Source organism: Physella acuta, unplaced genomic scaffold (assembly GCF_028476545.2).
Source record: "Physella acuta isolate Inbredline_101_S28 unplaced genomic scaffold, ASM2847654v3 ptg000426l, whole genome shotgun sequence".
Lineage (NCBI taxonomy): Eukaryota > Metazoa > Mollusca > Gastropoda > Physidae > Physella > Physella acuta.
In genome coordinates, this window is record NW_026731945.1 from 571,206 (window position 1) to 598,623 (window position 27,418).

Here is a 27,418-nt window from a genome sequence, read left to right on the forward strand (position 1 = left end):
CACTCCCGGGGCGCTGCCCTTGCGAAATAAAAAAAAAATGAAGAAATCTCCCCAAGGACTATTCTCAACAACTTCCCAAAGTTTCATGGCGATCGGACAGACAGACTTACATTGCTTTTTGTATATTAGGATTGAATCATTTTTATTACACGTACGGCGACATTTTGATCCTCAAACTTCCACATGGAAAACGACCAATATGTTTTTCTTCGGCATGTCAAAGTTAGATAAAAAGTATCATTGCTGTCCTTGAGTGTTGGTTGGTCACATTTTAACAATTTATCAACTGAAAGAGAAAGTGAAATGTATTTTAAAAATATAAAATTGCATCAGTACATAAAACATATTATATGGGCTACATATTGTAAGTCGAAGTAACTTAATAAAAATATGCATTTTTATACATTTATGTGGATTCTGTGTTACATCAAATATCTTCGGCTTAGTATTTCCGCAAAATAAATAAACTAACATTGAATTTTAAACAAAGTGTTATGTAAAAAATTCATTAGAGAACACAGTTGATATTTTAATAACAAGCCGATGTAAATTATGTAAGAAATAATGTATAAATTGCAATACACATTTACATAATTGCTGGCTTTATATTATAATCCAAATACTAAATATCGGTTCTAATGATGGTTTTAAAAACAGCGCATTATACATTTTTGCTAGCGTTTCAGTTTACAAAAAACCTTTAAACATTATAAACGAATAATTATCGCGAACTGGCAGATGCAATTTAGGTGTTCATTTTTATTGCTTTTACTTAAGCCTTAATGTTTGTCTAATTCTGTAACAGATTACTTTTAATTTTTGCATCAAATTTAACGCCGATTACAGATTTTTTTTTTAAACGAAGTTTAAAACTTACTCTACACATTATCGACAAATATACACATCACATCAGCGTGAATAACTATGTGATGTTGATACTAATTAAGAATAGATAATTGCCATGATAAATCCATATCTTCGACGTAATAATTGGTCATTGAGACATACAAGATTTATATCGCAAGCAACAAATGGTTGGAAATTGGTTTTTGTTATAATTTAGATCTGACCTAATTAGAGAGAAAAATGCAATAACAGTTGCTTTTAAACTTAAATACAGAACTCGTAGGCCTATTCGATTTTAAAATTAAATTAAAAATAAGTTTGAATTTATGCAAACCACACACACGAACTTTTGGTTACCATGACGGTTATTTCCACCCATAAATCTTGTCATTTATATTTAAAATGCTTGGACTATAATTGTTCGAGCGAATACACCACGAAATTATTATATGCAATATAGAAGTGCCTTCAGATATAGGATTTAAAGGCAAGCAATATATCATCCTTAAATTAAGATATAATTTAAAGAAAAAGACATTGTGGGGTATTTTATTTATACTTTAAGTCTAAATATATAAAAATAAGTCAGTGGCGGATTAAGAGAAGGGTTTGGACTGAAAGGGTTGCAGCCAGGGCCTCAATTTTCAGGAACTTCACATTTACCGCTTAATTGTTGGTTTCAACTATAAAAACAACGTTTTTAATGTTTGAATCAAATGCTTCAAAATTAATCCGCCCCTGAGATATACTATTATGTATAGGATACATAAAAAGCAACTTACCTACATTTTTGTATACGTATTCTGAAACAATACATTTATCACCTTGTATAGAAATAAACATATCATTCTCGGATGAAGAAAAAATCTGTCTAAATTGTTCACTATAAATATACGGAGTGGTAGTAAAATGTTTTTCAAAGAGTATTTGGTCAGAACTGGTGAATATCGATACATTTATGAACGAATTGTATTCACTAAATAAGTATAACATCGTAACCCAGTGATCAATATAGGTCAAATCTTGGTTAACTTGTATATTGGTATACGTAAAGTGTACTCTTGGCTACCAGTCGTGAAATATTGAATTAACTCCTAAATGAAAAAAAAATGTTAGTTATTAGTTCAATTTAGAAAAGTACAAAAATAGTACATTTGCATACATCTATTTTTGTTTGTGGCAAACCGAGGATAACAAAGATGATATAAGAAAAAATAATACTTCTATGTCATCATAGTGTTATTTTTTGGTTGGTTGTGGTTAGGGTGAGCAATGCCGTGTATATGCTGATTACTACACACAAATATATTGGCCCATTACTGACAAGTTTTTGACAATAGCCAGTGCAGGGCCTGGCCGGTACGGCTAGTATATATATATATAAAAATACTCGGGACGGGGATGCGCAGGTGCAGCCTGCCGCAACCTGGCGCAATGAGATATAGTAAAATACTCCGGATGGGGATGCGGATGGGGATGGGGATGCGGATGGGGATGGGGAGGATGCGCAGGGATGCGGATGGGGAGTAGGTCAGTAGGTCGCCACCGGTGACCTTGTGACGTAATCACCGCAGGTGACCTAGTTACGTAATTTTAATAAGTTTTTAATTAGTTTTAATGACTTTTTAAAATTTTAATTAATTTTTATTAACGAGTTACGTAATTTGAATGTGTTTTTAATTAGTTTTAATGAGTTTTTAAAATTAATGGATTTTAATTTTAATTTTTTTATTTTATTTTTTTCATTATCTGTTAACTTTAAGGTTCTATAACTCTATATATTTAAATACATTTTTGATTCAACCGAGTTTACTTTTCCTAACGTAAGTACATGTAAAGAGGGGTTTCCAATAGATCTGTAATGAATTAGGCCTTTTTTGACTATGACTTGTTGTCCAGGTGTTGACATGATACGCTTTTTTGAGATACACGTACACACACACACACACACACACACATACAAGCGCGCGCGAAATTCATACTAGGTCGATAAAGGCGGAGAGAACTTATAGGTATACATTATCATGGTGACAACAAAAGCGATCCTTATTTTATTTACATGAAAGCGTGTTTTCCAAAAAGTGTCACCATGCCGTTGTCATTTTCGCAGCGGGGGTTAGTTTAAGTGCACCTCGTGCACGTTTGTTTACATTTTAAAAGTCGTGTCGCGTGTCTTCCCTAGTAGAGAAACGAGAGGAAAGACAACTGTTCTAAAATTAGAACAGCATTGTTTACAGCCACGAGTATCGTCCCTTGTGAAACATATTCGCGTCAGAATCCTTAACTAAACATTCAATTTCTTTAACAAGTTAAAAAATAATTTAGGAAGTCAAGGGTTAACAACATTAGACGCCATCCTTTTTTGTTTTCTGTGACGACAAGGCACAATACACTTTTGTATTTTATGTCTCAAGTAGAGGGGTGGGATATTTTTTCTTTGTAAGAGTCTTGTAAACAATGGGTAGACGATGTGATTACTAAGTAAGAGGAGAGAGAACGGGGTTTGCATCGCGATATTTGAAAACATGGCGATGTTTAACCTCATCCAAAAAAGGCAATGAACCTAGAAGGAAGACGAATATATATATATCTTAGTCTTGCAGCAAATTACCTTCCCATGTTCGCTTTAGTATTACAGTTTTCATCAAGCTTCTTTTTGACTTGAACTTCTTTAATTTTTAAGAAAGTTTACTTATACATATTACATTACGTCTAATGACAATTTTTTATTTTTACCACTCAATGTATTTTGTTTTTCTATATCTTGCATTGTCATCTTAATTTTTGATCACCTTAGTAAAAATTTGATTAAGATTATAAACTTCAAGTTTTAAAAAACAACAACGTTATAGTACGACGTGTCAAAGGACACACCGATTAAAATGGCTACATTTAAATTTCATCAAAATAATGACGTGTAAAATTTAAATATGGTATGACGTTAGCATACATAACATTCAATCAAATCAATCTAAAGTACAAATCAATAATTTTGATTGATTAAGGGGCTGGGTGAGTTATTTTTATCACTATTCGCCCTTCCCCTTCCCTTTGTCCGCAACCCCTTCCCCCTTCTCCCATCCCCTAAGCTCAATACCAACCGATAGATAAACAGACCGTACTACTACCCACACTATACCTATTCCATTAAAGAGACAAAGGATGTATGACAAACCTACATTTATCTACAGTCAATTAATGTCACAACCCCCTAGACACTAATCCAACAGATTGGGATACATAACTTGTAGGCACCACTCCTCAACGAATACCACATGCGCCCTAGCCTTTGTCCGCCGCCCTCGCTCCCATCCCTAAACAACCGCTTGATAAACAGACCGTACGTCTACCCACACTATACCTATTCCCTTGGACAGACAAAGGACAAAGTAACAGACAAACATTTATCCGTCTTCGTTTACTGTCACAAGTGACAACGTTCCCATCCAACTCCGAAACATGCATGTAACAACTTTTAACCCTGCCTCGGTAAAAACAAAACTCCCCCGGCCCTAGTATGAACTCTACCCCTGTCCATTCCTAAACATGCATGGACCGAGTTTGAAACCTCCCTAGGTGAAAACTTCACCGACCCTAGTATAAACTCTACACCTACCCATTCCAAAACATGTATGGTCCGACTTTGAAACCTGCCTAGGTGAAAACTCCTCTGACTCTAGTATAAACTCTGCCCCTCATCTATGTAACAACTTTGAAACATGCATCGGTGTTAACAAAACACCTCCGACTCTAGTATGAACGTTGCACCCATCCAACTCCAGAACATGCATGTACCAACTTTGTAACCTGCCTCGGTGAAATCACCGACCTTAGTATGGACTCTACACCTACCGATTCCAAAACATGCATGTTCCGAGTTAAAAACCAACCTTCACCGACACTAGTATGAACTCGGCTACCAACAATTCCTAAACATGCATGTACCAACTTTGCAACCTGCCTCGGTGTTAACAAAACTCCCCCGACCTTAGTATGAACTCGACTGACAACAATTCCTAAATATGCATGTCCCAACTTTGTAACCTGCCTCGGTGAAAACTTCACCGACCTTAGTATGGACTCTACACCTACCGATTCCAAAACATACATGTTCCGAGTTCAAAACCAACCTCGGTGAAAACTTCACCGACCCTAGTATGAACACGGCCCCTAACAATTCCAAGGATGCATGTATGAACTTCGAAACCACCCTCGGTTTAACCAAAACACCCCCCTCCCTAGTATAAACTCTACCTCATCCAATTCGTAAACATGCATGTAACAACTTTTAACCCTGCCTCGGTGAAAACGTCACCGACTCTCGTATAAACTCTCTACCTATCAATTCTAAAACATGCATGTACCAACTTTACAACCTGCCTAGGTGAAAACTCCCCCGACCCTACTATAGACTCGACCTCTAACAATTCCAAAACATGCATGGTCTAGGTTCGAACCCTGCCTCGGTGAAAACGTCACCGACCCTACTATAAACTCTAGCCCTACCATTTCCAAAACATGCATGTACCAACTTCGAAACATGCATCGGTGTTAACAAAACACCCCCGACGATAGTATGAACTCTAACCTAACCAATTCCTAAACATGCATGTAACAACTTTTAACCCTGCCTCGGTGAAAACGTCACCGACCCTACTATAAACTCTCATCCTATCAATTCCAAAACATGGATGTACCAACTTTGTAACCCACCTCGGCGAAAATTTCACCGACCCTAGTATGAACACGACCCCTGTCCATTCCTAAACATGCATGTACCAACTTCGAAACCACTCTCGGTGAAACCAAAACACCTCCGTCCCTAGTGTAAACTCTACCGCATCCAACTCCTAAACATGCATGGTCCGAGTTCAAAACCAACCTCGGTGAAAACTTCCCGACTCTAGTATAAACTCTACCCCAACCAAATTCGAAACCACCCTCGGTGAAACCAAAACACTCCCGTCCCTAGTGTAAACTCTACCGCCTCCAACTCCAAAACATACATGTCCCTGGGTACCCGAATAAAAATAACTCACCCAGCCCCTTAATCAATCAAAATTATTGATTTGTACTTTAGATTGATTTGATTGAATGTTATGTATGCTAACGTCATACCATATTTAGATTTTACACGTCATTATTTTGGTGAAATTTAAATGTAGCCATTTTAAACGGTGTGTCCTTTGACACGTCGTACTATAACGTTGTTGTTTTTTAAAACTTGAAGTTTATAATCTTAATCAAATTTTTACTAAGGTGATCAAAAATTAAGATGACAATGCAAGATATAGAAAAACAAAATACATTGAGTGGTAAAAATAAAAAAATTGTCATTAGACGTAATGTAATATGTATAAGTAAACTTTCTTAAAAATTAAAGAAGTTCAAGTCAAAAAGAAGCTTGATGAAAACTGTAATACTAAAGCGAACATGGGAAGGTAATTTGCTGCAAGACTAAGATATATATATATTCGTCTTCCTTCTAGGTTCATTGCCTTTTTTGGATGAGGTTAAACATCGCCATGTTTTCAAATATCGCGATGCAAACCCCGTTCTCTCTCCTCTTACTTAGTAATCACATCGTCTACCCATTGTTTACAAGACTCTTACAAAGAAAAAATATCCCACCCCTCTACTTGAGACATAAAATACAAAAGTGTATTGTGCCTTGTCGTCACAGAAAACAAAAAAGGATGGCGTCTAATGTTGTTAACCCTTGACTTCCTAAATTATTTTTTAACTTGTTAAAGAAATTGAATGTTTAGTTAAGGATTCTGACGCGAATATGTTTCACAAGGGACGATACTCGTGGCTGTAAACAATGCTGTTCTAATTTTAGAACAGTTGTCTTTCCTCTCGTTTCTCTACTAGGGAAGACACGCGACACGACTTTTAAAATGTAAACAAACGTGCACGAGGTGCACTTAAACTAACCCCCGCTGCGAAAATGACAACGGCATGGTGACACTTTTTGGAAAACACGCTTTCATGTAAATAAAATAAGGATCGCTTTTGTTGTCACCATGATAATGTATACCTATAAGTTCTCTCCGCCTTTATCGACCTAGTATGAATTTCGCGCGCGCGCGTGTATGTGTGTGTGTGTGTGTGTGTGTGTGTACGTGTGTACGTGTATCTCAAAAAGCGTATCATGTCAACACCTGGACAACAAGTCATAGTCAAAAAAGGCCTAATTCATTACAGATCTATTGGAAACCCCTCTTTACATGTACTTACGTTAGGAAAAGTAAACTCGGTTGAATCAAAAATGTATTTAAATATATAGAGTTATAGAACCTTAAAGTTAACAGATAATGAAAAAAATAAAATAAAAAAATTAAAATTAAAATCCATTAATTTTAAAAACTCATAAAACTAATTAAAAACACATTCAAATTACGTAACTCGTTAATAAAAATTAATTAAAATTTTAAAAAGTCATTAAAACTAATTAAAAACTTATTAAAATTACGTAACTAGGTCACCTGCGGTGATTACGTCACAAGGTCACCGGTGGCGACCTACTGACCTACTCCCCATCCGCATCCCTGCGCATCCTCCCCATCCCCATCCGCATCCCCATCCGGAGTATTTTACTATATCTCATTGCGCCAGGTTGCGGCAGGCTGCACCTGCGCATCCCCGTCCCGAGTATTTTACTATATCTCATTGCGCCAGGCTGCGGTGTTTAAGTGTTAGTGGAAAGTGATCGTTTTAAATGGTTGATTTTGCTTCCAGTCAAAAATCTTATATAGGATACCGAGTTACAGGTACAAGTAACAAAACAATAACACATACTTGTCTTTTAATATAAAAGTAAGAAAGTGAGTTTCTGTGATTGTGTGAATGTGTATACGTTTAACATAATCGTACCAGAAACTTAAAAACCCATGACACTGTACGTTTAAGTGTTAGTGGAAAGTGTCAAACCGATCGGGGAAAAATCCATTACAGTGGTAACATCTATCGCTACACTTAACGGTGGCTTTGCGGTTAACCACTTAGCTCTTTCGATTAAACGCGGGACCCCTGCTGTGTTCGCTTCAGCGAACTCGTCATAAATCCATGATGCATGACCAAATTTAATTAGGTGTGATGGCCCCGTGGGTGCGATCGATATTAGCTCGCCCTTGTACGGTGCTTGACAAAAACAAAGGATCGCTGATCGATATGTAACAGCTGTCGCTGATCGTTATCTTTAATGAATGTTCTATGTTTGTATACTTTAGCGTTGTGGTGGAGAATTTAACCTGTTTTTTGTACACGGTCGTTGTGTTGGAGAATATAAAAATTAAAATGAAACTAATTAAAATGAATTAAACCAAACAAATAAACAACAAGTAAACAAATAAACAAATATAAAATTTAAAATTAAAAAATAATAATTTTAAAAAATTTAAAAATTTAAAAAATTAAACTCCAATTACGTAACTCGTTAAATAATAATTAAACTAATTAAAATAATTAAATTAAAATAATTAAAATAATTAAAAAATAAACAAACAAAATACAAACAAATAATCAAATTACGTACTAATTAATAAAAAATTTAAAATTTAAAAATGTAATAAATAAAAATCAAATTAATTAAACTTATTAAAAATAAACAAACAAAACACAAACAAAGTAATTAAAATCAAATTAATTAAAAAACACATTAAAATTACGTAACTAGGTCAAAAATTAATTAAAATTTTAAAAAATCATTAAAACTAATTAAAAACTAATTAAAATTACGTAACTAGGTCACTGATTACGTCACAAGGTCACCGGCGGTGACCTACTGACCTAGTGACCTACTCCCCATCCGCATCCCTGCGCATCCTCCCCATCCCCATCCGCATCCCCATCCCCATCCCAATCCGCATCCCCATCCGGAGTATTTTACTATATGTCTTTGCGCCTGCGGCTCCTTCACCCTGCGCCTGCGCCTGCGCCTGGAGTATTTTACTATATCTCGTTGTTCCTGCGGCGCATCCCCATCCCGAGTATTTTACTATATCTCTTTGTTCCTGCGGCGCCTGCGCATCCCCCTGCGCATCCGAGTATTTTACTATATATCCTTTGCGCATCCTGGGTGCGCCTGCGCCTGCAGATACGACCCAAAAGGGACCTAATATACTACTATTATTACATACAAGTTTGTAACCAAAACGCTTTTTGTGCATATTTTAATCTTCTTTTACAATAAATTAGGGATAGATGATGGTTCCTAGAAAATATATGAAATATATTGCTGAAGTGGACTATGACATTGATTTGTAAATTATATGGCATAAACTACCAATAAATTATAACCATAGCAATCAAAATTAATGTATTTTAGCCAGTTTCTGGATGGCGGCGTTGAACCTGATGAGTAATGAAGCAAACCAGATCATGGAACTTGAGAAACCTGGCATTTATTATGCACTTAAAGTTGCTGCACATTATGTTCAATTCATCTCTGGGTTCATGATGGTCTTTGAGGTGATTAACATCACGTGACCAATGAATTCATACAAAAAATATCATCATTCCTTTGTGGCCCCTGGGGAGCAAAAGGCTGCAACCACACATTTCCAGCGGACTCGGTTTTAGGCTGCATCTTTATCTGTGCCCATGTGAGCCCATTTGTTTTCGCCTCTTCTTTAACCGTTCTTTTCCATGTTTTCTTTAGCCGGCCCACTTTCCTTTTTCCCTGGGGATTCCAGTCCATAGCATGCTTTGCGATGTTTTCTTTTTCTCTTCTTAACGTGTGTCCGATCCATCCCTATATCTTTCTCTAAATAATATATATATATATATATATATATATATATATATATATATATATATATATATATATATATATATATATATATATATATGTGTGTGTGTATATATATACATGTGTGTGTGTTTATGTGTGTGTGTTTCAGTCAATGTATATGAGCGCCAAGACATGTCTGTACGTATGTATGGTTACAAATATAAAAATATGGATATAAATAAATACATAAATGTGCAAGTTTGTGCGTGCGTAGGTGTGACTGCGTGTGTTTGTTTGTGTGTATGAGTGTGTGTGCGTATGAGTATGCGTGCGTGTGTATGTGGTGTGTTCAAGACAGACAGAAAATGTATAAGAACTGCCAAAACAGAATTTAAAAAAAAAAAACATTGAATTAATATTTTCATTAATAGTACTGATTTTGCCTATATAAAAATTGTACTAATTTGATATGTATATAGCGTATCTGATGTGATGTATTCTAATATAATTTTGTGTGAAGAATCTTTTTAGGCATAATATAAAACGAAATTATTTTAACACGGAGAAATATTTCAGTATCCTTAGATTTGTTTTTTAATTGGACGATTTCCACTTGATCTACATATGTATTATTTTTATGCCATAGTTTGCTGAGACGTATTTATGTTGCTAGATTTTTAATCAAGACATATTATTGAACCGGCCGGTTGTAAACAATGTGAGAAGCAGTGTTTCTTCCAGACTTTTTTCTCTGGGGGGGGGGGGGGGGCACTTGAAATTTTCGGGGGGGGGGGGGGCGGTAGACTTTCTTCGGGGGGGGGGTGGGGGCGGACACTGTTCAAAGTATATATTTTCTATATAAATTATATAAATTTCATTTCGTTGGGGGGCGGTAAAAAGATTTCGGGGGGGGGGGGGGGCTTAGCCCAAGCCCCCCCCCCCCCCCCCCCCCCCCCCCCGAAGAGATGCCTGGAAGAAACTCTGGTGAGAAGTAAACTCCTCCAAAGTTAACCCCACCTTCAAATTTTACGTGACGTCTTTTATAGGTTCAAGAGGCATCAAAAGTAAAAATAAAATAGTTTAAAATAATCAAAGATAGGTCACAATCTATTTTTGTTAATGTTTATATAATTGAGGCATCATTATGCCATATATAAATCTGCAAAAATTCATTCCTAAATATTTACACATAGACCATACATTATCTTCTTGAAAATATTACTAAATATAATATCATCGTCCCAGAGTGACTGCAAAATTGGAAAGTTTAACTACGTTTTTTTTTGTATATATTAACAATCGTTATTTTGAATCTCTCAATATTTTAAATGTTTCTAAAATCTTAGTTTTAATCTGTACAGTGTAGTAAAGTATCCGCCTGATATGTATGTAAATAAAGTATTTGCTCTTTACCTGTGTTTACTTTCCTAAGTGTTACATGACTTAGATTAAGTTTACTTACAATAGTTTACACTAACACTTTATTAAACATGTTGTGATCAGTCTCTGATTATCTCTGACAAGTCTCTCTGACTGAACGAAAACACAAGGGACATTACTATATATATATATATATATATATATATATATATATATATATATATATATAAACGACGTAACAATAACAATAAAGTAGCATCCCCCTATTTTTCTTTTTAAGACAAACCTCTATAACGACTCTTATTTAACATATACACATTATTAACCTCCTTCATTAAAAAAGGTGAATCAGAAATAAATACAATTCCTATTAAGTACTTAATACAAGGCTACCTACAGACATGGCATATTAGTATTGAATAACTTGAGAGCTATAAAAACGCTTCATATTCTGATCAATATTTCTGGGAAGTCTGGAGATCTATCTCTCCGGTCCGGCTGGATTCATGTGCACTTATGCGCATGGCTGCACTTGTAGTTCTGTTATGAGTAGTATCAGGATATCTAAGACTTGTCGGGCTGATTCGATCCTTGTGTCATATAGGGCAATTGAACCGAGGCATCGATTGGTTCTGCAGATCTTCAGCCCTCACTTTGCATAAAGTTTGTTATGGGGCTGTACCTTTTCAAAACGACTCGTTGAAATCGATTCGTGTGTGTTCAGTACAAATATAAATATATTCATAACAATTCAGTAGGCATACAGTCTAGTAAGTTCAGTAAAGCGGAAGTGAGACCTCCAACACTTTATCGCACATGTTTATATTGCAGTAACGGTTTAGAAGGCATTTTGAGTGGAATCGGGCTGTATAAATACAGAAGTTTGTGAACAAACCGTTTGTTTTTCAAGATAATACGTAGAGGTGTAAATACATTTGCTGCTAATAAAGGTATGTCATAGAAAAATCAAATTATCATAGCTTTTATTAAGAAATCGGTAATGGCCTAAAATACTACTTCCTGTTACAGGGAATGCCTGAAAATGTACCAAATATCAGTACATAAGATAATTTACCAGAATATCAACTGTTTTGGGGGAGAGCAATAACATTCATTTTAAAAGTCGAATATGGGCCCAATATCGCTCGTTTAATTAATCAAATATGGCAATATGATAATCAATTTTTACGTCTACACAAACGAGGTGGACGTTCACATTGAATTTACAATTTAAAACAAACATGTAACGCGTAGCCTGCATGTAAAAGGTGAAATTGACACGAACGTGCTCGTGTTTTTAAAATAACAAACCATTCCAACGTGTAAATAAAATACGGTATTTTATATCTATGTCATAAGCGACGTCATAATTTAATAAGATTTTTACCTCCTACACTACAAACAACCCCCCCCCCCCACCCCAACGTCAAACCTCGTCACAAAAACCAAGGACCCAACATCTAAAATTACATAAACATCTGCCTACAACTACACTAAAAAAAATTTCTGAAATACTTAATGAACTTAACTAACATATAGTAAGGTCTTTCTTTTTTTTTTATTGAAGTTAAAAAAAAATATACCTACCAGAAGTAACAGCATAAATTCATTTTCAAACTTCTTCTTCTTCGTTCTTAATTATTAGTGTTGAAGGGGATCGAGATTTATCTGCCAGTGGGTTTGAACTCGAGACTTTGTTCGAATTTATCAACCATGAGCTTTTTGCCGACTCGACCACGCCTCCAACACAATTAAGCGTTACGTGTCAACTGGTTATGCGCCATTGAGGCCATTGACTCCGATTTCAGCCTGCTTTTCTTTTTGGATTTGCTTCCATAGCCTTTGTCCAACCAAGAACAAACTACAAGGCAGCAGTTGTTTAATTTTAGAGTTGTCTCTCCTAGAAGAGTGGCTGTCCCCAGCTAACGAGCCTTATCTACCCGAGGGTTCGAACTCGAGACTTTTCGGTTTAGCAGCCATGAGCTTTACCGACTCGACCACTTCGAACCCTCATTTTCAAACAATATTGTCACATTTTCTGGAACCTTCCTCCCGCCCTCGGGAATGTGATGACATTAATGGACACCCCCCCCCCCACGAAAGTTAAAAATAAAATACCTTTTTTAGTAAGCAAGCGATGAAGTAAGCAGAAATAGAAGTAGGCCTATTAGAATTATAAAATCTAAAATATTTGTGGACATCTTAAGTGGAAGACCACATAGTCTAACAGGGAATATAATTTTTTTTTTAAATATTTTTAAGGACATTTTTATGAAGTACTTTTGAGGTCTCTGTTTTAAAAATGAAATATTTTGAGGGAAATGGGTCAATACCTGAGAATTCTACAAACATCTTTAATATTAAGTATGTTAACTTATATATATATATATATATATATATATATATATATATATATATATATATATATATATATAGTAACCCATCTAGGAGAGAAAACTTCAAAATAAAACAGGGGTGAAGCCCCCTTATTCGATATGATTATCAACTCTGGTTACCTTTCGGCAGCTCTTGCGACACTGCTGATTCCTAGTTGTTCAGGTAACGTCCTGTTTCTTGGTCCAATCAGTTGTACGGAAAGAAGGGGCCTTATGATTGGTCAACATCTTGATCTTCTCAACTTAGGCAAGGTGACTGTAATAGACCAGGAAGGACTGTGATTTGTTTACGTGTTACTATTTTTAACTGTGTTATTATTGTCCCAGTTATTCCGGTTTACATGGCGTTTCTTCGAATCTTGCAGCTAATGATTGGTGCAGAGTAGGATTTGTACTGTGTTGGATTTGTGCTGTGTTGGATAATTGTTTTGTTTACATATCAAGACGCAGTGTAGTAAATCGGAGAACTATTTCAAATCGGATTTTTCTATTTAAACTGCAGAAACATGCGTGCGTTAAACTGTTAGTTTACATACTAATATAATCGCAAAGTTACTTATGTAAGTAGGCACTATTTTTGTTAACGGATAGTGAGTAAAGTATTCTACTTACGTACTCTAATTAGTTGAGCAGTCAACTATTTGAGTAAAGTATTCTACTAGCGGTCTACTATTTATATTCAACTTTTTGACTGCTATAAGCAGTCAACTATTGGAATATGGTTGACGAATATTGAGTAATGTATTCTACTAGCAGCCTGATATACGTAGGCTACTCTACTAATTGACTAATATAAGTAATCAATTATTTCAATATTATAAATAATTCATTACTTGATTAATTCAGTAAAACACCCTGCTATCATATAAATAACCTAATACTTGACAGGCGTAATCTAATATTTCATAGAGATAATCTAGTAGACAGATGAACGTAGACGTATATTGCTAATGTATTATCCACTACTGTAAAACTAAATACGACTTTTAAAACCTAAAACTGAAATCACATTTCTTTATTAGAAACATGACCTCTACAACTGGCGAAGATGTGGTTATCATCAATGAACTTGTCAACTCTAAGAGTAAAAACCCTTCTATGATTGCCAAAATCAACTTTTTTTTCATAGTGTTATCTGAAACTATTTAGTGAGTATTCAAAGTTTTGATAAATTATTAGAGAGAAATAATTGTTAAAACATCACAAGCACGAACACGCACTACACACAAACTCACATTGGTATGTCAAGTATTTTTCTAATTAGCACCTACTGATTACCTTCTAAAAAGTACGTTATTAATTCAATTACATCTTAAGAAGTTTAAGCGATATATAATCGATAATTAAGTGATAATTATGATTATATAGTTAATATTGATTGGTCGGTTTGTAGAGCACTCAACATTTTACACAAGTCTTGTGTTCGTTTCTCAGACTCAAGTCTGTACGTCGTCCACGATTCCATCCAGCTCTGATGGGTACCTGACTCACGTCAGTTAAAGTAAAAACACATAGGCTTTGTGCTAGCCACACTATTCCTTAAAAAAAAGGTAAAGAGCTTCACCTGCTCTATGGATCGCTAAGTCCGAACTGGGAACTTTACTTTTTACTTTCTCGTATATACCAAGTATAAAGAAAGTCTTGTAATCGTGCAAAAAAAAAAGAGATTTTTACAAATCTCGACGTTTTACACCTCACCGATACAGAAAAACATAATTTTGCAATCTTGTCCGCATGTCTGTGTGTGTGTCTGTCTGTCTGTCTGTCTGTGTGTAAACAGGATAACTTGAGTACCTTTACAGCTAGGTTGATGAAATTTCATATATAAGTATTTTATCAAAATCGTAGATCCGTATCAATTTTTGAGCGATTTCCGATAAACGGAAGTGGTACTTTTTCTACTTTGAAATTTTAAAAAATCCTATAACTTGAGTACTATTTCAGATAGATAAATGAAATTTCACATTTAAGTAAAAGATCTAAGTCTCTACCTTCTGACAAATTTTGAGTAATTTCCGTTGACCGGAAGTGCTAATTTACGATTTCTCAAAAAACGCAATTCAATTTAAAAAGTGCTAATAATATTGCGCACTATTATGCACATTTTGTTTTGGCGTTCGCTTGGTGCGCAATTCTTTTTTCGACGAGATTCTATTCTAATTTCAAAAGTTTAAGTAATTATAAATCATGTCCATATTCCGAGTTATATAAGAATATTCGAGAAAGTTTAGGGGAGATCACTCCCGGTTTATTTTTAAACTTTCATCAATTAAGTTTACCTTTATTTGTACCAGCAATAATAAATTATATACAATTTTGTCGCAGCTGGTACTGCTTTACAATCAAGTTAGAACTTAAACCCTTTGGAAACATCTACTCCAACCAAGGTCAGAACACCATTTTGTTTGTAATCACTACACAAGACAAAGAGAAGCCATACACCCCAATGTAAAGATCATTGCTCTCGGTGGGCTTAATATTCCCTCTTTAATTTGAATTAGGAACCGCCTGGTCGAATGGTAAACAGTTCACCTTTTAACCCGGAAGTCTCGAGTTCAAGTCCCTGGTTAGAGTTGTAGCACGTCCCCAGATCAACCTTAATCTGATGGGTACCTGACTTAAGTTAGGGAAAGTAAAAGCACTTGAGTAAGCTACAACTGAAGACATTGTGTCGGTGGGAGGCGAGCGGCTAAGAAACAGAATTTAATCTGGTTGTTAATAGTTGTTTTTAGAATAACACTCGATTAAAAGGATATGTATGTAATACATAATGGTCAGTATGGCATTACCTGTTGTATACATAATTTCTGCTTACATAGAAAAACCTGCCTAAAACTTACAACGAAAATAAACAGGTATTTTTTTAGTCAAAATTCTCTTCCAAAATGAACAAGACGTCTTTTACTGTTTTTTAAACGAGGAACCCTTCTTTCATGTTTCCTTAACATCGAATTTTTACGCAAAAATCAAAATTCCAGCCACTGAGGTTTTAGAACCCATTGCCATATAAGAATGAAACTTTTCATATGCAATAACGCTATATACTATCTACAATAATACGTTTGTGCAATCAGGTTATTACATTAATTTAGGAAATATTAACGGTTTTTTGTAGCACAAGCCCCTTATTACTTTCTCGTATACGGAGTATAGAGGAAGTGTTGTAATCATGCAAAAAACAAAATCTTGTCTGTGTGTGTGTCTGTGTGCGTGTGCGTGTGTGTCTATGTCTGTGTGTCTATGAACACGATAACTTGAGTACAGTTACAGCTAGGTTGAGGAAATTAAATATATAAGTATTATATCAAATTTGTAGTTCTGTATCAACAATTCAGCGATTTCCGGTAACCGGAAGTGGAACTTATTCTACTCTTGTTTTCAAAAGCCTATAACTTGAGTACTGTTTCAGATAGATAGACGGAATTTCACATTTTAGTAAAAGATGTAATTCTCTGTTTTCTGTCAAATTTTGAGTAATTTCCGCATATGAATTTATAAAGTACTAATGTTCCGCACTATTATACACTTTGTTTACTGTTCATTTGGTGCGCACTACGAGATTCTATTTTTAAAAGTTTAAGAAATTAAAAATTAATTAAAAATAATGTCTGTATATCATCACCGTAAAGTTATATAAGAATATTCGAGAAAATTTAGTGGAGATCTCTCCCGCTTTATTTTTGTACATGCGTTTACAGAAAAATTTGTATTAGAAAAAGCCATCCTCGCTATCAAAATTTGAAAACAAAAGTAGAAATGTATATTTTGAAATGACAAACATAAATATATATTTTGATTTTATGTATCCAATATGAGTTATAGAAGTTTAAAAATGTGTTAATTATCACACCTTTTGTGGTTTTTATAGCAACCATAAGTGCTAATGTTGACGCATTACCAATTTTGTCTACATTTATATGTTATTATAATATGGATTTATTATACATCCTGAATCTTTTTAAATCTGTGGTGTCTAGCTTTAATCCCTTTTCTGGGCAACAACATTGCCTTAACGATGATGTCGCTCCACATCTTCAACAACAGATTTAAAAGAAGCAAACTTACCGCCGTGATTGCTGCGTGGGTCGGTGTTATTACATGTAAGATTTACGTTTTAGACGTTTAAGATTTATACGGATAAGTTTTGTGTGTTTCTTCATAAACTGTATGAACTTAGTTGTATATCTTCATAATAAAATTTTACAATAAGACATGTGAGCTAACATAAGTTGTATTGTATACGAGATAAAATGCAACTTAAATAAACTTAATTTAAATACTACTAAAATACAACTAAAATACCATTTAAATACTACTAAAATGCCTCTAAAATATTATTATAATTTTTATTTTAGCCACGTACTGGCTGATATCGGTCAACTTTCTGAGTACTGAAACAAAGCAGACTGAAGGCAGCTTACGGACTAGGGTTCGCTACACATTATCTTCAGTTCATCGCAGGGTTGTTGATGATTGCTGATATGATAGATATCACATGAAAAGTGACTTCATATTCTTTTCACAACTTACATATATATATATATATATATATATATATATATATATATATATATATATATATATATATATATATATATATATATATATATATATATTGTTACGATCCCAAAGGATGTATATATATATATATATTGTTACGACCCCATTTGATCTTTACCTGTGTTTGGCCCCATCGAGGAGGGCCAGGTAATTAAAATGAAATGCTTAGGCATGTTAATGCACTGGCCAGCTTAGGCCGTGAGAGTCTGGGGGTTTTGATGGCCACCACGGATTAGATTCCACGCGGTGGGCGTGGCAGAATTGGAGTCTTCGGGACTCGGGTAGTAACGTGGCCAACAGCCCATAAATTACCTGGCGACACCACGGGCTGACCGTTGATGCTTGACCTAGGTTAGTGACGGTCCGTGGTTTACGGCTGGGAAAACCTTCCAGATCGGACGGGACCGAGGGGACCGTCATGGACGGATATGACCTAGGGTCAGGGCTTAATTAAAATCGTTCCCACGGTGTAGAACGGGGGACGAGTACTTTAGGAGGGTAGACAGGAGACTAGGGAGACTCTCGGGATACACACACTCGGACAGACACTCGGAGACGGACGGACTCGTCTCGGATAGCTAGGGTTAGAGGAGACAGACATGGGTCGTCTCTGTGAGCTAGTGGAAAGCCACGACATGTATTAGACTTAGGCTAGGCTTGACAGTTAGGGACAAGTAGATTAGTCGAATTAAGGACTTTAGTTGTTGTAGCTAGTTGTGTATTTTTCTTATTGTGTTCCATGTGGTGGCGGGTTAACTTTAAGTGTGTAATTTGTGGAAATAAATAGAGATCACTGAAGTTGGCGTTTATTTATTTTTATTTTTATTCTTCTTGTTTACGATTCCCTGACTAGTTCGAAAGGATTAGAGAAGGCGGTCGTAACAATATATATATATATATATATATATATATATATATATATATATATATATATATATATATATATATATATATGTTCAGGAGAGTTACTATTTGATTCAATAGTCAAACTGCAACTGTACTCTTTTATTCTCTTTACATTCTACTCTATTATTCTACATTTTACTATTATTCTACTGTAACCTCTTCAAATCGTTGCAGTCTACTCCATATTTCTAAGGACTGCTTGCTTTGTGTGATATGTTGGTTTTATTTTTGTTATTTGGGAGGAGATTTTTGTCTATGGTGTGGATTCAAATGTGGAAGGTGGCTGTAGTTTTGTGAGGTGTGTGGGTGTGTAAGATATTATGATATATTATGATATATAGTATTAGGTCGTATTTTCAAAGGTGTGGGATATTGTCTTGTCTTGTAGCGTGCATTTTTGAATGTGTAGGATATTGTCTTGTCTGTGTTATGTTGTGGTGTGACACGTAGTGTGGGGGCGGCTACAGTGTGGGGTATTTGGTTCGTGTTGTGTATGGTTTTGTTCGATGTGTGTTGTAGTGTCATGCGGCGTTTCCAACGATTTGTTATTTCACCTTCTGTGATTCAATACCTGTACTTAAAATCAGCAAATTGAAAAACGACTGTTGTGTGTTTTGTTTTAAATTTTTGTCTGATGTATTTTACCCTCGATATTATATAACCTGAAATATTTTGTCCTTCGCATATTTTATCTGGGATATTTTGTCCTGAGAATAATAGTTCTGAAGTCAGTTGTCCTGTCACTGTATATAAATAAAGAAATAAAACATAAGTAAATGAACGAACGAACGAAAAAACGAATGAACGAACGAACGATCGAGCAAACGGACGGACGGACGTACGGTATTTGGTTGCACGATCTATCAAGGAGGTCTAGTACTGATTGTCTTTAAACTTACGTTGCAATCCTTTGAAATGTTTAAAGATAAACTTAAAATATTGCATTAAAAAAAGTGTAAAGGCATTTTGTTTTCACTCTATGAAACAAAAAGAAATGCCATTTATCTCAGATTTTTTTTAAAACAAAACTCTATTTCTTTATTACGTATTCGTTTAAACATATAGTACGTTGAATAGATTTCAAGCACCAGCGAGTACATCTAGTGTTTTAAATTCGCCTACATGACTGTGCCTCATTCTTTTATGAAACAATCACCACACAACACAGCCTTAACAAGCTACGTCTACATACCTTTGTTCAATGTTGCGAGACGCCGAGCCGCTTACACCGCGTCATGACTATGGTACACCCACCTAAACAACCACCGCTAAACAAAGTACTCAAGTTATCATCAAAAGAATGTAAAGACTCCACCACCATCATCACAGTTACATGTGTAGTTTTTTTTTAAATAAAGGTAGTTTTTTTTTTTCGAAAAAAAATTATTCTATTTTATAAAACATAAGCTAAATTCTAAATATATTTTTTGCACATAAACAAACTCGTGTTGAGAAATTTTCTGTTAAGAAGTGTGTAAGAATTATGCTTAGATTGATTATAATGTTTAATGCAAATTGATTTAGAATATCTACTTGGTAATCGACATTAACATTTTTTACGGGCAAACAACCGTCGGGCAAGTGGCATCCGGGCATTTGTCCCAATCGTGGAAGTGTCCATTTGGGCATTTGTCTTAATCGGGCGGGCAAGTGTCCATTTGGGCATTTGTCTTAATCGGGCGGGCAAGTGTCTTTTCGGGCATTTGTCTTAATCGGGTGGGCAAGTGTCCATTTGGGCAGTTGGCCCATTCAGGCAAATGTCTATTTGGAAAAACAGCCGTCGGGCAAACGACCTTCATGTAAACGGCAAGGTTTCTCCAACTAGGCTATAGTCAAGGTGATCTAGACCAGGAAGGAGGCTGTTTTGCTTACGTGTTACTATATTTAGCCGAGGTGTTCAGGTCTAAGGCTTGCCGAGCATATGTGCGATTTGTAGTGTAAAATGTATACACTATGGGGTTTTTGCAATGTGGAATGTACGCAGTGTGGGACTTATGCAGTGTGGGAGTTGTACAGTGTTGGATTTGGGATTTGTGAATAGAGCGAATCAGAGAGTTTGTTCGAAACAGAATTTGATTGTAACACGACAGAAATATCTGTGTGCTTAACTGTTACTATACACACTAGTGTTGCCAAAAAATGACTGATGTAAGTATATTTGTTTACGGATAGTGGGTAAATTAGTCTATTAATTAATTACTAGGTGACTGATATTAGTTGTTTACTAATTGACCTATATAGTTCCTTTACTTATTGATCGATATAGCTAGTCACCTAATTGACAGAAATAGGTCGCCTACTAGCTGACTCATAAAAATGGGGCTATTCGTGGACTGATCTTATTAAAAAATACTCCACTATTTGCCAAATATAAGTACTTTTGTATTTGAGAAACGTAATATAATTTTTGATTGCAATAAACCAGTAGTTTGCAGTAGAAAGGTTTTTGTCTAAAAAAGTCTCCATTGTTCTAGAACCAGAAACAACACCCAGACCGAACATTGACGTCACGTGTTACCATCAGTGGAAAAGTTGACTTAAAAACTGTTAAGTACTACAAAAACCCTTCTAGGTTTGGCAAAATCATCTTCGCCATTTTTGTTGCATCTAGTATCATAACGTAAGTTGCCGCATTTTTACTAACTTGTTGGAAAAAAAAACTAAATTTTTAAAACATCACACGTACGCACACCACACACACACACAAACTCACACACTCACAAACTCACACTAATACACAAATATGTCAATGTTTTCTTATTAACAACAACTTCAAATTACTTTCTAAAAACTACACTAATTCACTGTTATTAGAACTAGTAAAGGTAAAGATACTAAACCGCTTGAGTGATAGTATTTTACGAATTCCCTAATCATTGTGAGACGGCGTGGTCGCGTGGTAGAGCGCTTGACATTTAACCCGGAAGTCTCAAGTTCGTAGCTCAGAATCTGCAGGACACCCTTGAGTGTACACAGCTCTGTTATAGATCTTACTGGCGTTAAGGCCATAGTGCTGACCGCAAAAAAAACTTCCTATCCCGAGGTAAAAATTCTCCCTATGAATTATTTTTTATCTTCACTATAAAACGCCAGGTTAGAAACCTTTTTTTTTTACTTTCATCAGTGAAGTACCATAATTTGGAGCCACTAATCATAAATTATGTTTTACTTGTGCACAGCGGATACCACTTCGTAACGGATATAGTATTCTATAACCTCTACAGTAGACCATTCAACGTTATAGAAAGTAAGTACGTAAATGTGTTGGATATAAGTGTTATAGGTTACTAGCAGTCATAAAATCTAAATTTAATGTTCAGCATTTACGTCTTCATGGGAAGGAACGCCCAGTCACAAATTTAAGTAAATAAAAGTAAATAAAAGCTTGAATGTAGGTTAATCTCGTTTTAATGGATCAGTAAATTAGTTCTGTATTAGTCCGTATTTTACTTTTTTATTCAGTTCATCATATCTTTAGGGGTCAGTACATCACGCCTTTAGGGCTCAGTACATAATGTCTGTAAGGGTCAGAACAAGATGTCTTTATGGGTCAGTATTTCATGTCTTTTAGCGTCAGTACATCATGTCTTACGTGTCAGTAAAGCATGTCTCTATAGGACTGTGCGTCATGTCTGAAAGGGTCAGTACATCATACCTGTAGAGCCGGTAAGGGTCATTACATCATGTCTGTAAGGGTCATTATATCATGCATGTAAGGTTTATCACATCATGCCTGTAAGGGTCATTACATCATGCCTGTAAGGGTTATTACATCATGTCTGTAAGGGTTAGTACATCATGTATGTAAGGGTTAGTACATCATGTCTGTGCGGTCTGTACATCAATTCTGTAAGGGTTATTACAACATGTCTTCAGCGGACAGCACATGATGTCTTTCAAGGTCAGTACTCCTAGTTCCCAGAGATCAGTATGCCATACCAAAACCGTCTGCAGACCACACGAATTACAACTCTCCCGTAGAGCAAATCAGTGCACTTTTATGGCTTTTTTTCAACCCCACATTTTTATTAGCTTCCAGTCACGACTCCTACGAAGGCATGAAAGTATTCATATTTCTGAGCAACAGCATCGCCTATGTAGTTGTAAGCCTGAACATCTTCACCCATAAGTTTAGAGGCAGCTCTTGCAGCGCTGTGATCACATTTTGGGTCTCTATTTTCACATGTAAGATTTATCTGTGTAATTGTTGTATTTTGTTAACTTCGAACCCTCGGGCAGATGAGGCTCGTTAGCTGGGGACAGCCACTCTTCTAGGAGAGACAACTCCAAAATCAAACAACTGCTGTCTTGTAGTTTGTTCTTGGTTGAACAAAGGCTAGGCTATGGAAGCAGATCCAATAAGAAAAGCAGGCTGAAATCGGAGTCAATGGCCTCAATGGCGCATAACAAGTTGACACGTATCCTTAATTGTGATGGAGGCGTGGTCAAGTCGGCAAACGCTCATGGTTGATAAATTCGAAAAAGTCTCGAGTTCAACCCTCTGGCAGATAAGGCTCAATCCCTTCCAACACTAAAAATTAAGAACGAAGATTAAGAATAAGTTAACTTCTGTTTATTTTTCTTTTCATATCTACATACAACATTTTTTCGACTAGAGTTGATAATTTTGTCTTTTTAAATTCATTTAAGATTCTCCCGCTTGACGGGATCATTGTATCTTTGAAGCGATTAGGCTCCGGAAAAAACACTTCTTAATTAATATGCCTTTTATTTTAAATTTCGAAAATATATTATGCATCAGGGACTCTTTTTAACATATGATTGCCATGGCAACGGCAGCCATCTTAAAAAAACATCTTTAGTGGAGATCACAAGGTTTAAAAGCTCTCATAATGATTGATCCTTTTTTTACCAGCTCTAATAGAGTCAGCAGTCTATGTTCGTAAAATAAATTTAGAAGCGTAATTTTTACAAGCTTTTATTTAACTTGCTTTCTTGTGATTGCTTTTGTCTTTTTTTGTATAGATCGAAACTGGCGACCGAAATTTCATCCACATCAAACCGACCGAACTCTCTGAAACTTGACACGTGGGTTAAGACCCGATTAGATTGCAATCTAACATCAAATTTGACTTAATTTCCTATATAAAGTATTGTTTACTGAGCACATTTTTGGTGTTCATTTTGTACGCAATTTGTTTTAGCCATGCAACTTTATTATATAACATTTTAAAGAACTGAAAAAATGCATAAATAATTCTCAGATCAAAAGTGCATTAAAAACGTTTTAATAACAAGCTTTTATGTAACAATACACTAAAAAAGAGAAAAATATTATTTTCTTTAAATATATAATAATACACTACTATTTAAATAACTATAAGGAAGAGACCCAAGCTTTCAAAGAAAAAAAAGTTAAAATCGACTAAAAAAATCCTAAATCTATAAATATTTTAATGTGAGATATTTTGTCCGGGATATTTTGTTTGAGATCATTTATCTATGAAATCATTTGTTCTTATAAATTTTGTCCATTTATCTTTTGTCCGTGAAATCATTTGTACTGAGATCATTTGTACAGAGATCATTTGTCGGTGGAATATTTTGGCTGGGATATTTTGTCTGAGATCATTTATCCTAAGATCATTTATCCTATCACCGTTATTATATATTTAATGGAAATCATTTATTTTCTCCTTTTTAGTGCATTATTACATAAAAGCTTGTTAATAAAAACGTTTTTTATGAAATATTTTATTTCTCATGGAAAGTGTATAGAGGAAGTATTGTAATCGTGCACAAAAGCACAAGAAATTTTGACAGTTTTCACCGTTTTATACCTCAGTACTTCATCATATACGGAGTAGGCCTATATTATGGGACTTATCTTTTCCCACGTTCAATCGTTGAAGATTTAGAAGGGCTCCATATTTCGCTCGATCTATTTCGATCTATGACGGCTGTCTGGCAACAAGACAGAGGAAGCAAGTTAAATAAAAGCTTAAAAAAGGAGAAAATAAATATATAATAATGCACAATTATTTATAGAACTAAATATAAAAACGTGGCGTACTTCTTAAATTCCATTAATGGTATTCAATACTTGCTATAGCGACCAACACGTTTCACTTTAGTTAGAGAACTAGTAGTTCAATATTATGTGGGATGGTGTGGTCTAGCGGTAGAGAGCTAAACTGAGAGCTGGACTGCTAACCCGTTAGTCTCGAGTTCGAATCCGGATCAAGTCAGTAGACCGTCCCTGAGTCCACCCAACTCTGATGGGTACCTAACTCACGTTAGGGAAAGTAAAGGCAGCTGGGCGTAGTGCTGACCACACTATCTCTTTTTAAGTATGTAGATATAAACAATACTATGAATTAAAACAGAAAAACAATCTAGAAATTTGATAGTTATATTTGCCAGTTTGTTCTCTTACGTTTTCTCTCTAGCTTGAACACACGCACACACGTAAACACGTCATAGACCGTCAGGTTTGAAAGGGAAACTTTTACTTTAGCTCATTATTATACTTTTTTTTTAAATATTTTTTTTCTCCTTTTTAGTTCATGTATTACATGAAAGCGTGTTTTTAAAAATTCAAGTACTAGTTCATTACAATATATTTAAAGACAATTATTTATTTTCTCCTTTTTTAGTGTATTATTACATTAAAGCGTATCATTATAACGCTTTTTACACATTTTTCATATCTTCTTTTTTATAAATGATGGTTTCTAGAAACGATATGTAATATAATGGTGAAGTGGACTATGACAATAATTTGTAAAATTATATGGCATAAAAATACCACCAAAATACCACTAAAGCTACCAAAATACCATTAAAATATCACCATAACATTCGAAATGACTAATTGTATTCCAGTGAGTTTCTGGTTTGGGTGCAGTCCGATCAGGATTTCAGAAAAGACCATGGTACTTGAGAAGGTTGGCGTTTATTACGCACTGGACATTGCTGCACATTGTGTTCAATTTATTTCTGGGATTTTATTGCTCGTTGAGTTTATTAATATCACGTTATAAATGTGTGTTTGTGTGTGTTTCAGTCTATGTATATGTAATAAATATTACCATTAAGACCATGAATTCTTAGATACGTGTGTATACATGTATGGTTATAAATATAAAAATATAAATATCAATAAAAACATATATAGGTGTGTGTATATCTCTGTGTTGTGTGTGTGTGCGTGCGTACGCGTGTGCGTGTGTGCGTGTGTTCAAGCTAGAGAGAAAACGTAAGAGAACTGGCAATTATAACTATCAAATTTCTAGATTGTTTTTCTGTTTTAATTCATAGTATCTATATATATAATTCTCTTCTGGGAGCCGTTAGAAAACAAGCTGCAAGCGCGCGCCTTGCAGTCCCCTCTCTTCCTCTCTATCGCTACACCCCCCACCCCCACCCCCCTCCCCCTCACATGGTCAGGTGAGTTGTAGTTCACGCTAAATGTTTAGTTTGGTGACGGCTATTAGGGGCAGATAATTCAGTTTGAAACTATTTTAAACTTAGAGGAGGTAACTAAGAGGAGGCTGCTTTCACGGGGGGAGGGAGGGTGGGGGAAATGGGGGTTTAGTGTTTTAAAGCAAATATTTTCAGTGGCAGCATTGGTACTGTCGAATTCACAAATTATGAATTACTGAAAAGTAGAAAAAACAACTAAATAGCGGCGTATGATACGCAGCGGGTTGGCTCGTTGTTTATATCTACATACTTGCAAACACACGTCTATAGAAAATGTGTACTAATTTGATATGTACATAGCGTATCTGATGTGAGTGTATTGTAAGAATGTATGTTAGGAATAGTGTAAAACGAAATTATTTTAACACGGAGAATTATTTCAGTCCCCTGAGATTATATATATATATATATATATATATATATATATATATATATATATATATATATATATATATATATATATATATATATGCTATTAAATGTTTGGCAGAGACGTGTTTATGTTGCTAAATTAATTTTAATAAATAACTTGACATCATTTTAACATAGCTTCAAGAGACATTTAAAGCAAAAACATTGTTTAAAATAATCAAACAAAGGTCGCACAATCTGTTATGGTGGTTTATTTTCATGTTTATAAAATGTAGGCACCAGTGTGCCCTAAATAATTCTGCAAACATTTCTTCCTAAACATTGACACATAATCTTCTTGAAAATACATTGAGAAGAGCATCTCCCCTGAGTCCACATAGCACTGATATGTACCTGAATCACGTTATAAAAGATTGGGCATAAACGTGACCGCACAATCTGATTTATATAACGATGTAAAAGAAACAGATGAACTTCGTTATTGTTTTTTTGTACCCAGTTGAAAGTTCGAAAGTGTTTTAATTATATTTTTTGTAAATTAACAATGGCTTTTTTCAATCTTTTTCAATTTTGATAATATTTTAAATATTTATAAAATCATAGTTTTAATCTGCATAGCACAGTTGTAAAATAGTCGCCGCTTATATACGTAAATAAAGTAATTGAACTTTACAACTGATAACTGTCAGTGTTACATTATTCTTATTAATTGTACACTAATACTTTATTAGACATGTTGAGATCATTCTCAGATCACATACAAAATTCACGTCTTTCT

General features: G+C 35.0%; 2 protein-coding genes across 3 annotated transcripts; both read left to right on the plus strand.

The window, feature by feature from the left end:
- The first annotated feature begins 13,616 nt into the window (after nt 1–13,616).
- LOC131942802 (uncharacterized) lies at nt 13,617–17,940 on the plus strand. The gene is made up of 5 exons (XM_059302730.1): nt 13,617–13,916; nt 14,379–14,504; nt 15,682–15,743; nt 17,334–17,456; nt 17,712–17,940. The coding sequence occupies exons 2-5, from the start codon at nt 14,383–14,385 to the stop codon at nt 17,834–17,836; spliced, it is 432 nt and encodes a 143-aa protein (XP_059158713.1). The 5' UTR covers nt 13,617–13,916; nt 14,379–14,382; the 3' UTR covers nt 17,837–17,940.
- Nucleotides 17,941–18,856: 916 nt separating this feature from the next.
- Nucleotides 18,857–25,957, plus strand: LOC131942800 (uncharacterized). 2 transcript variants are annotated; one of them, XM_059302728.1, is made up of 5 exons: nt 18,857–20,970; nt 21,297–21,442; nt 22,002–22,069; nt 22,855–23,007; nt 25,669–25,957. In XM_059302728.1, the coding sequence occupies exons 1-5, from the start codon at nt 20,962–20,964 to the stop codon at nt 25,824–25,826; spliced, it is 534 nt and encodes a 177-aa protein (XP_059158711.1). In that variant the 5' UTR covers nt 18,857–20,961; the 3' UTR covers nt 25,827–25,957. The 2 variants fall into 2 exon arrangements, with proteins under 2 accessions (XP_059158711.1, XP_059158712.1); XM_059302729.1 differs by lacking the exon at nt 25,669–25,957 and adding an exon at nt 23,809–24,001.
- The last annotated feature ends 1,461 nt before the right edge of the window (nt 25,958–27,418 follow it).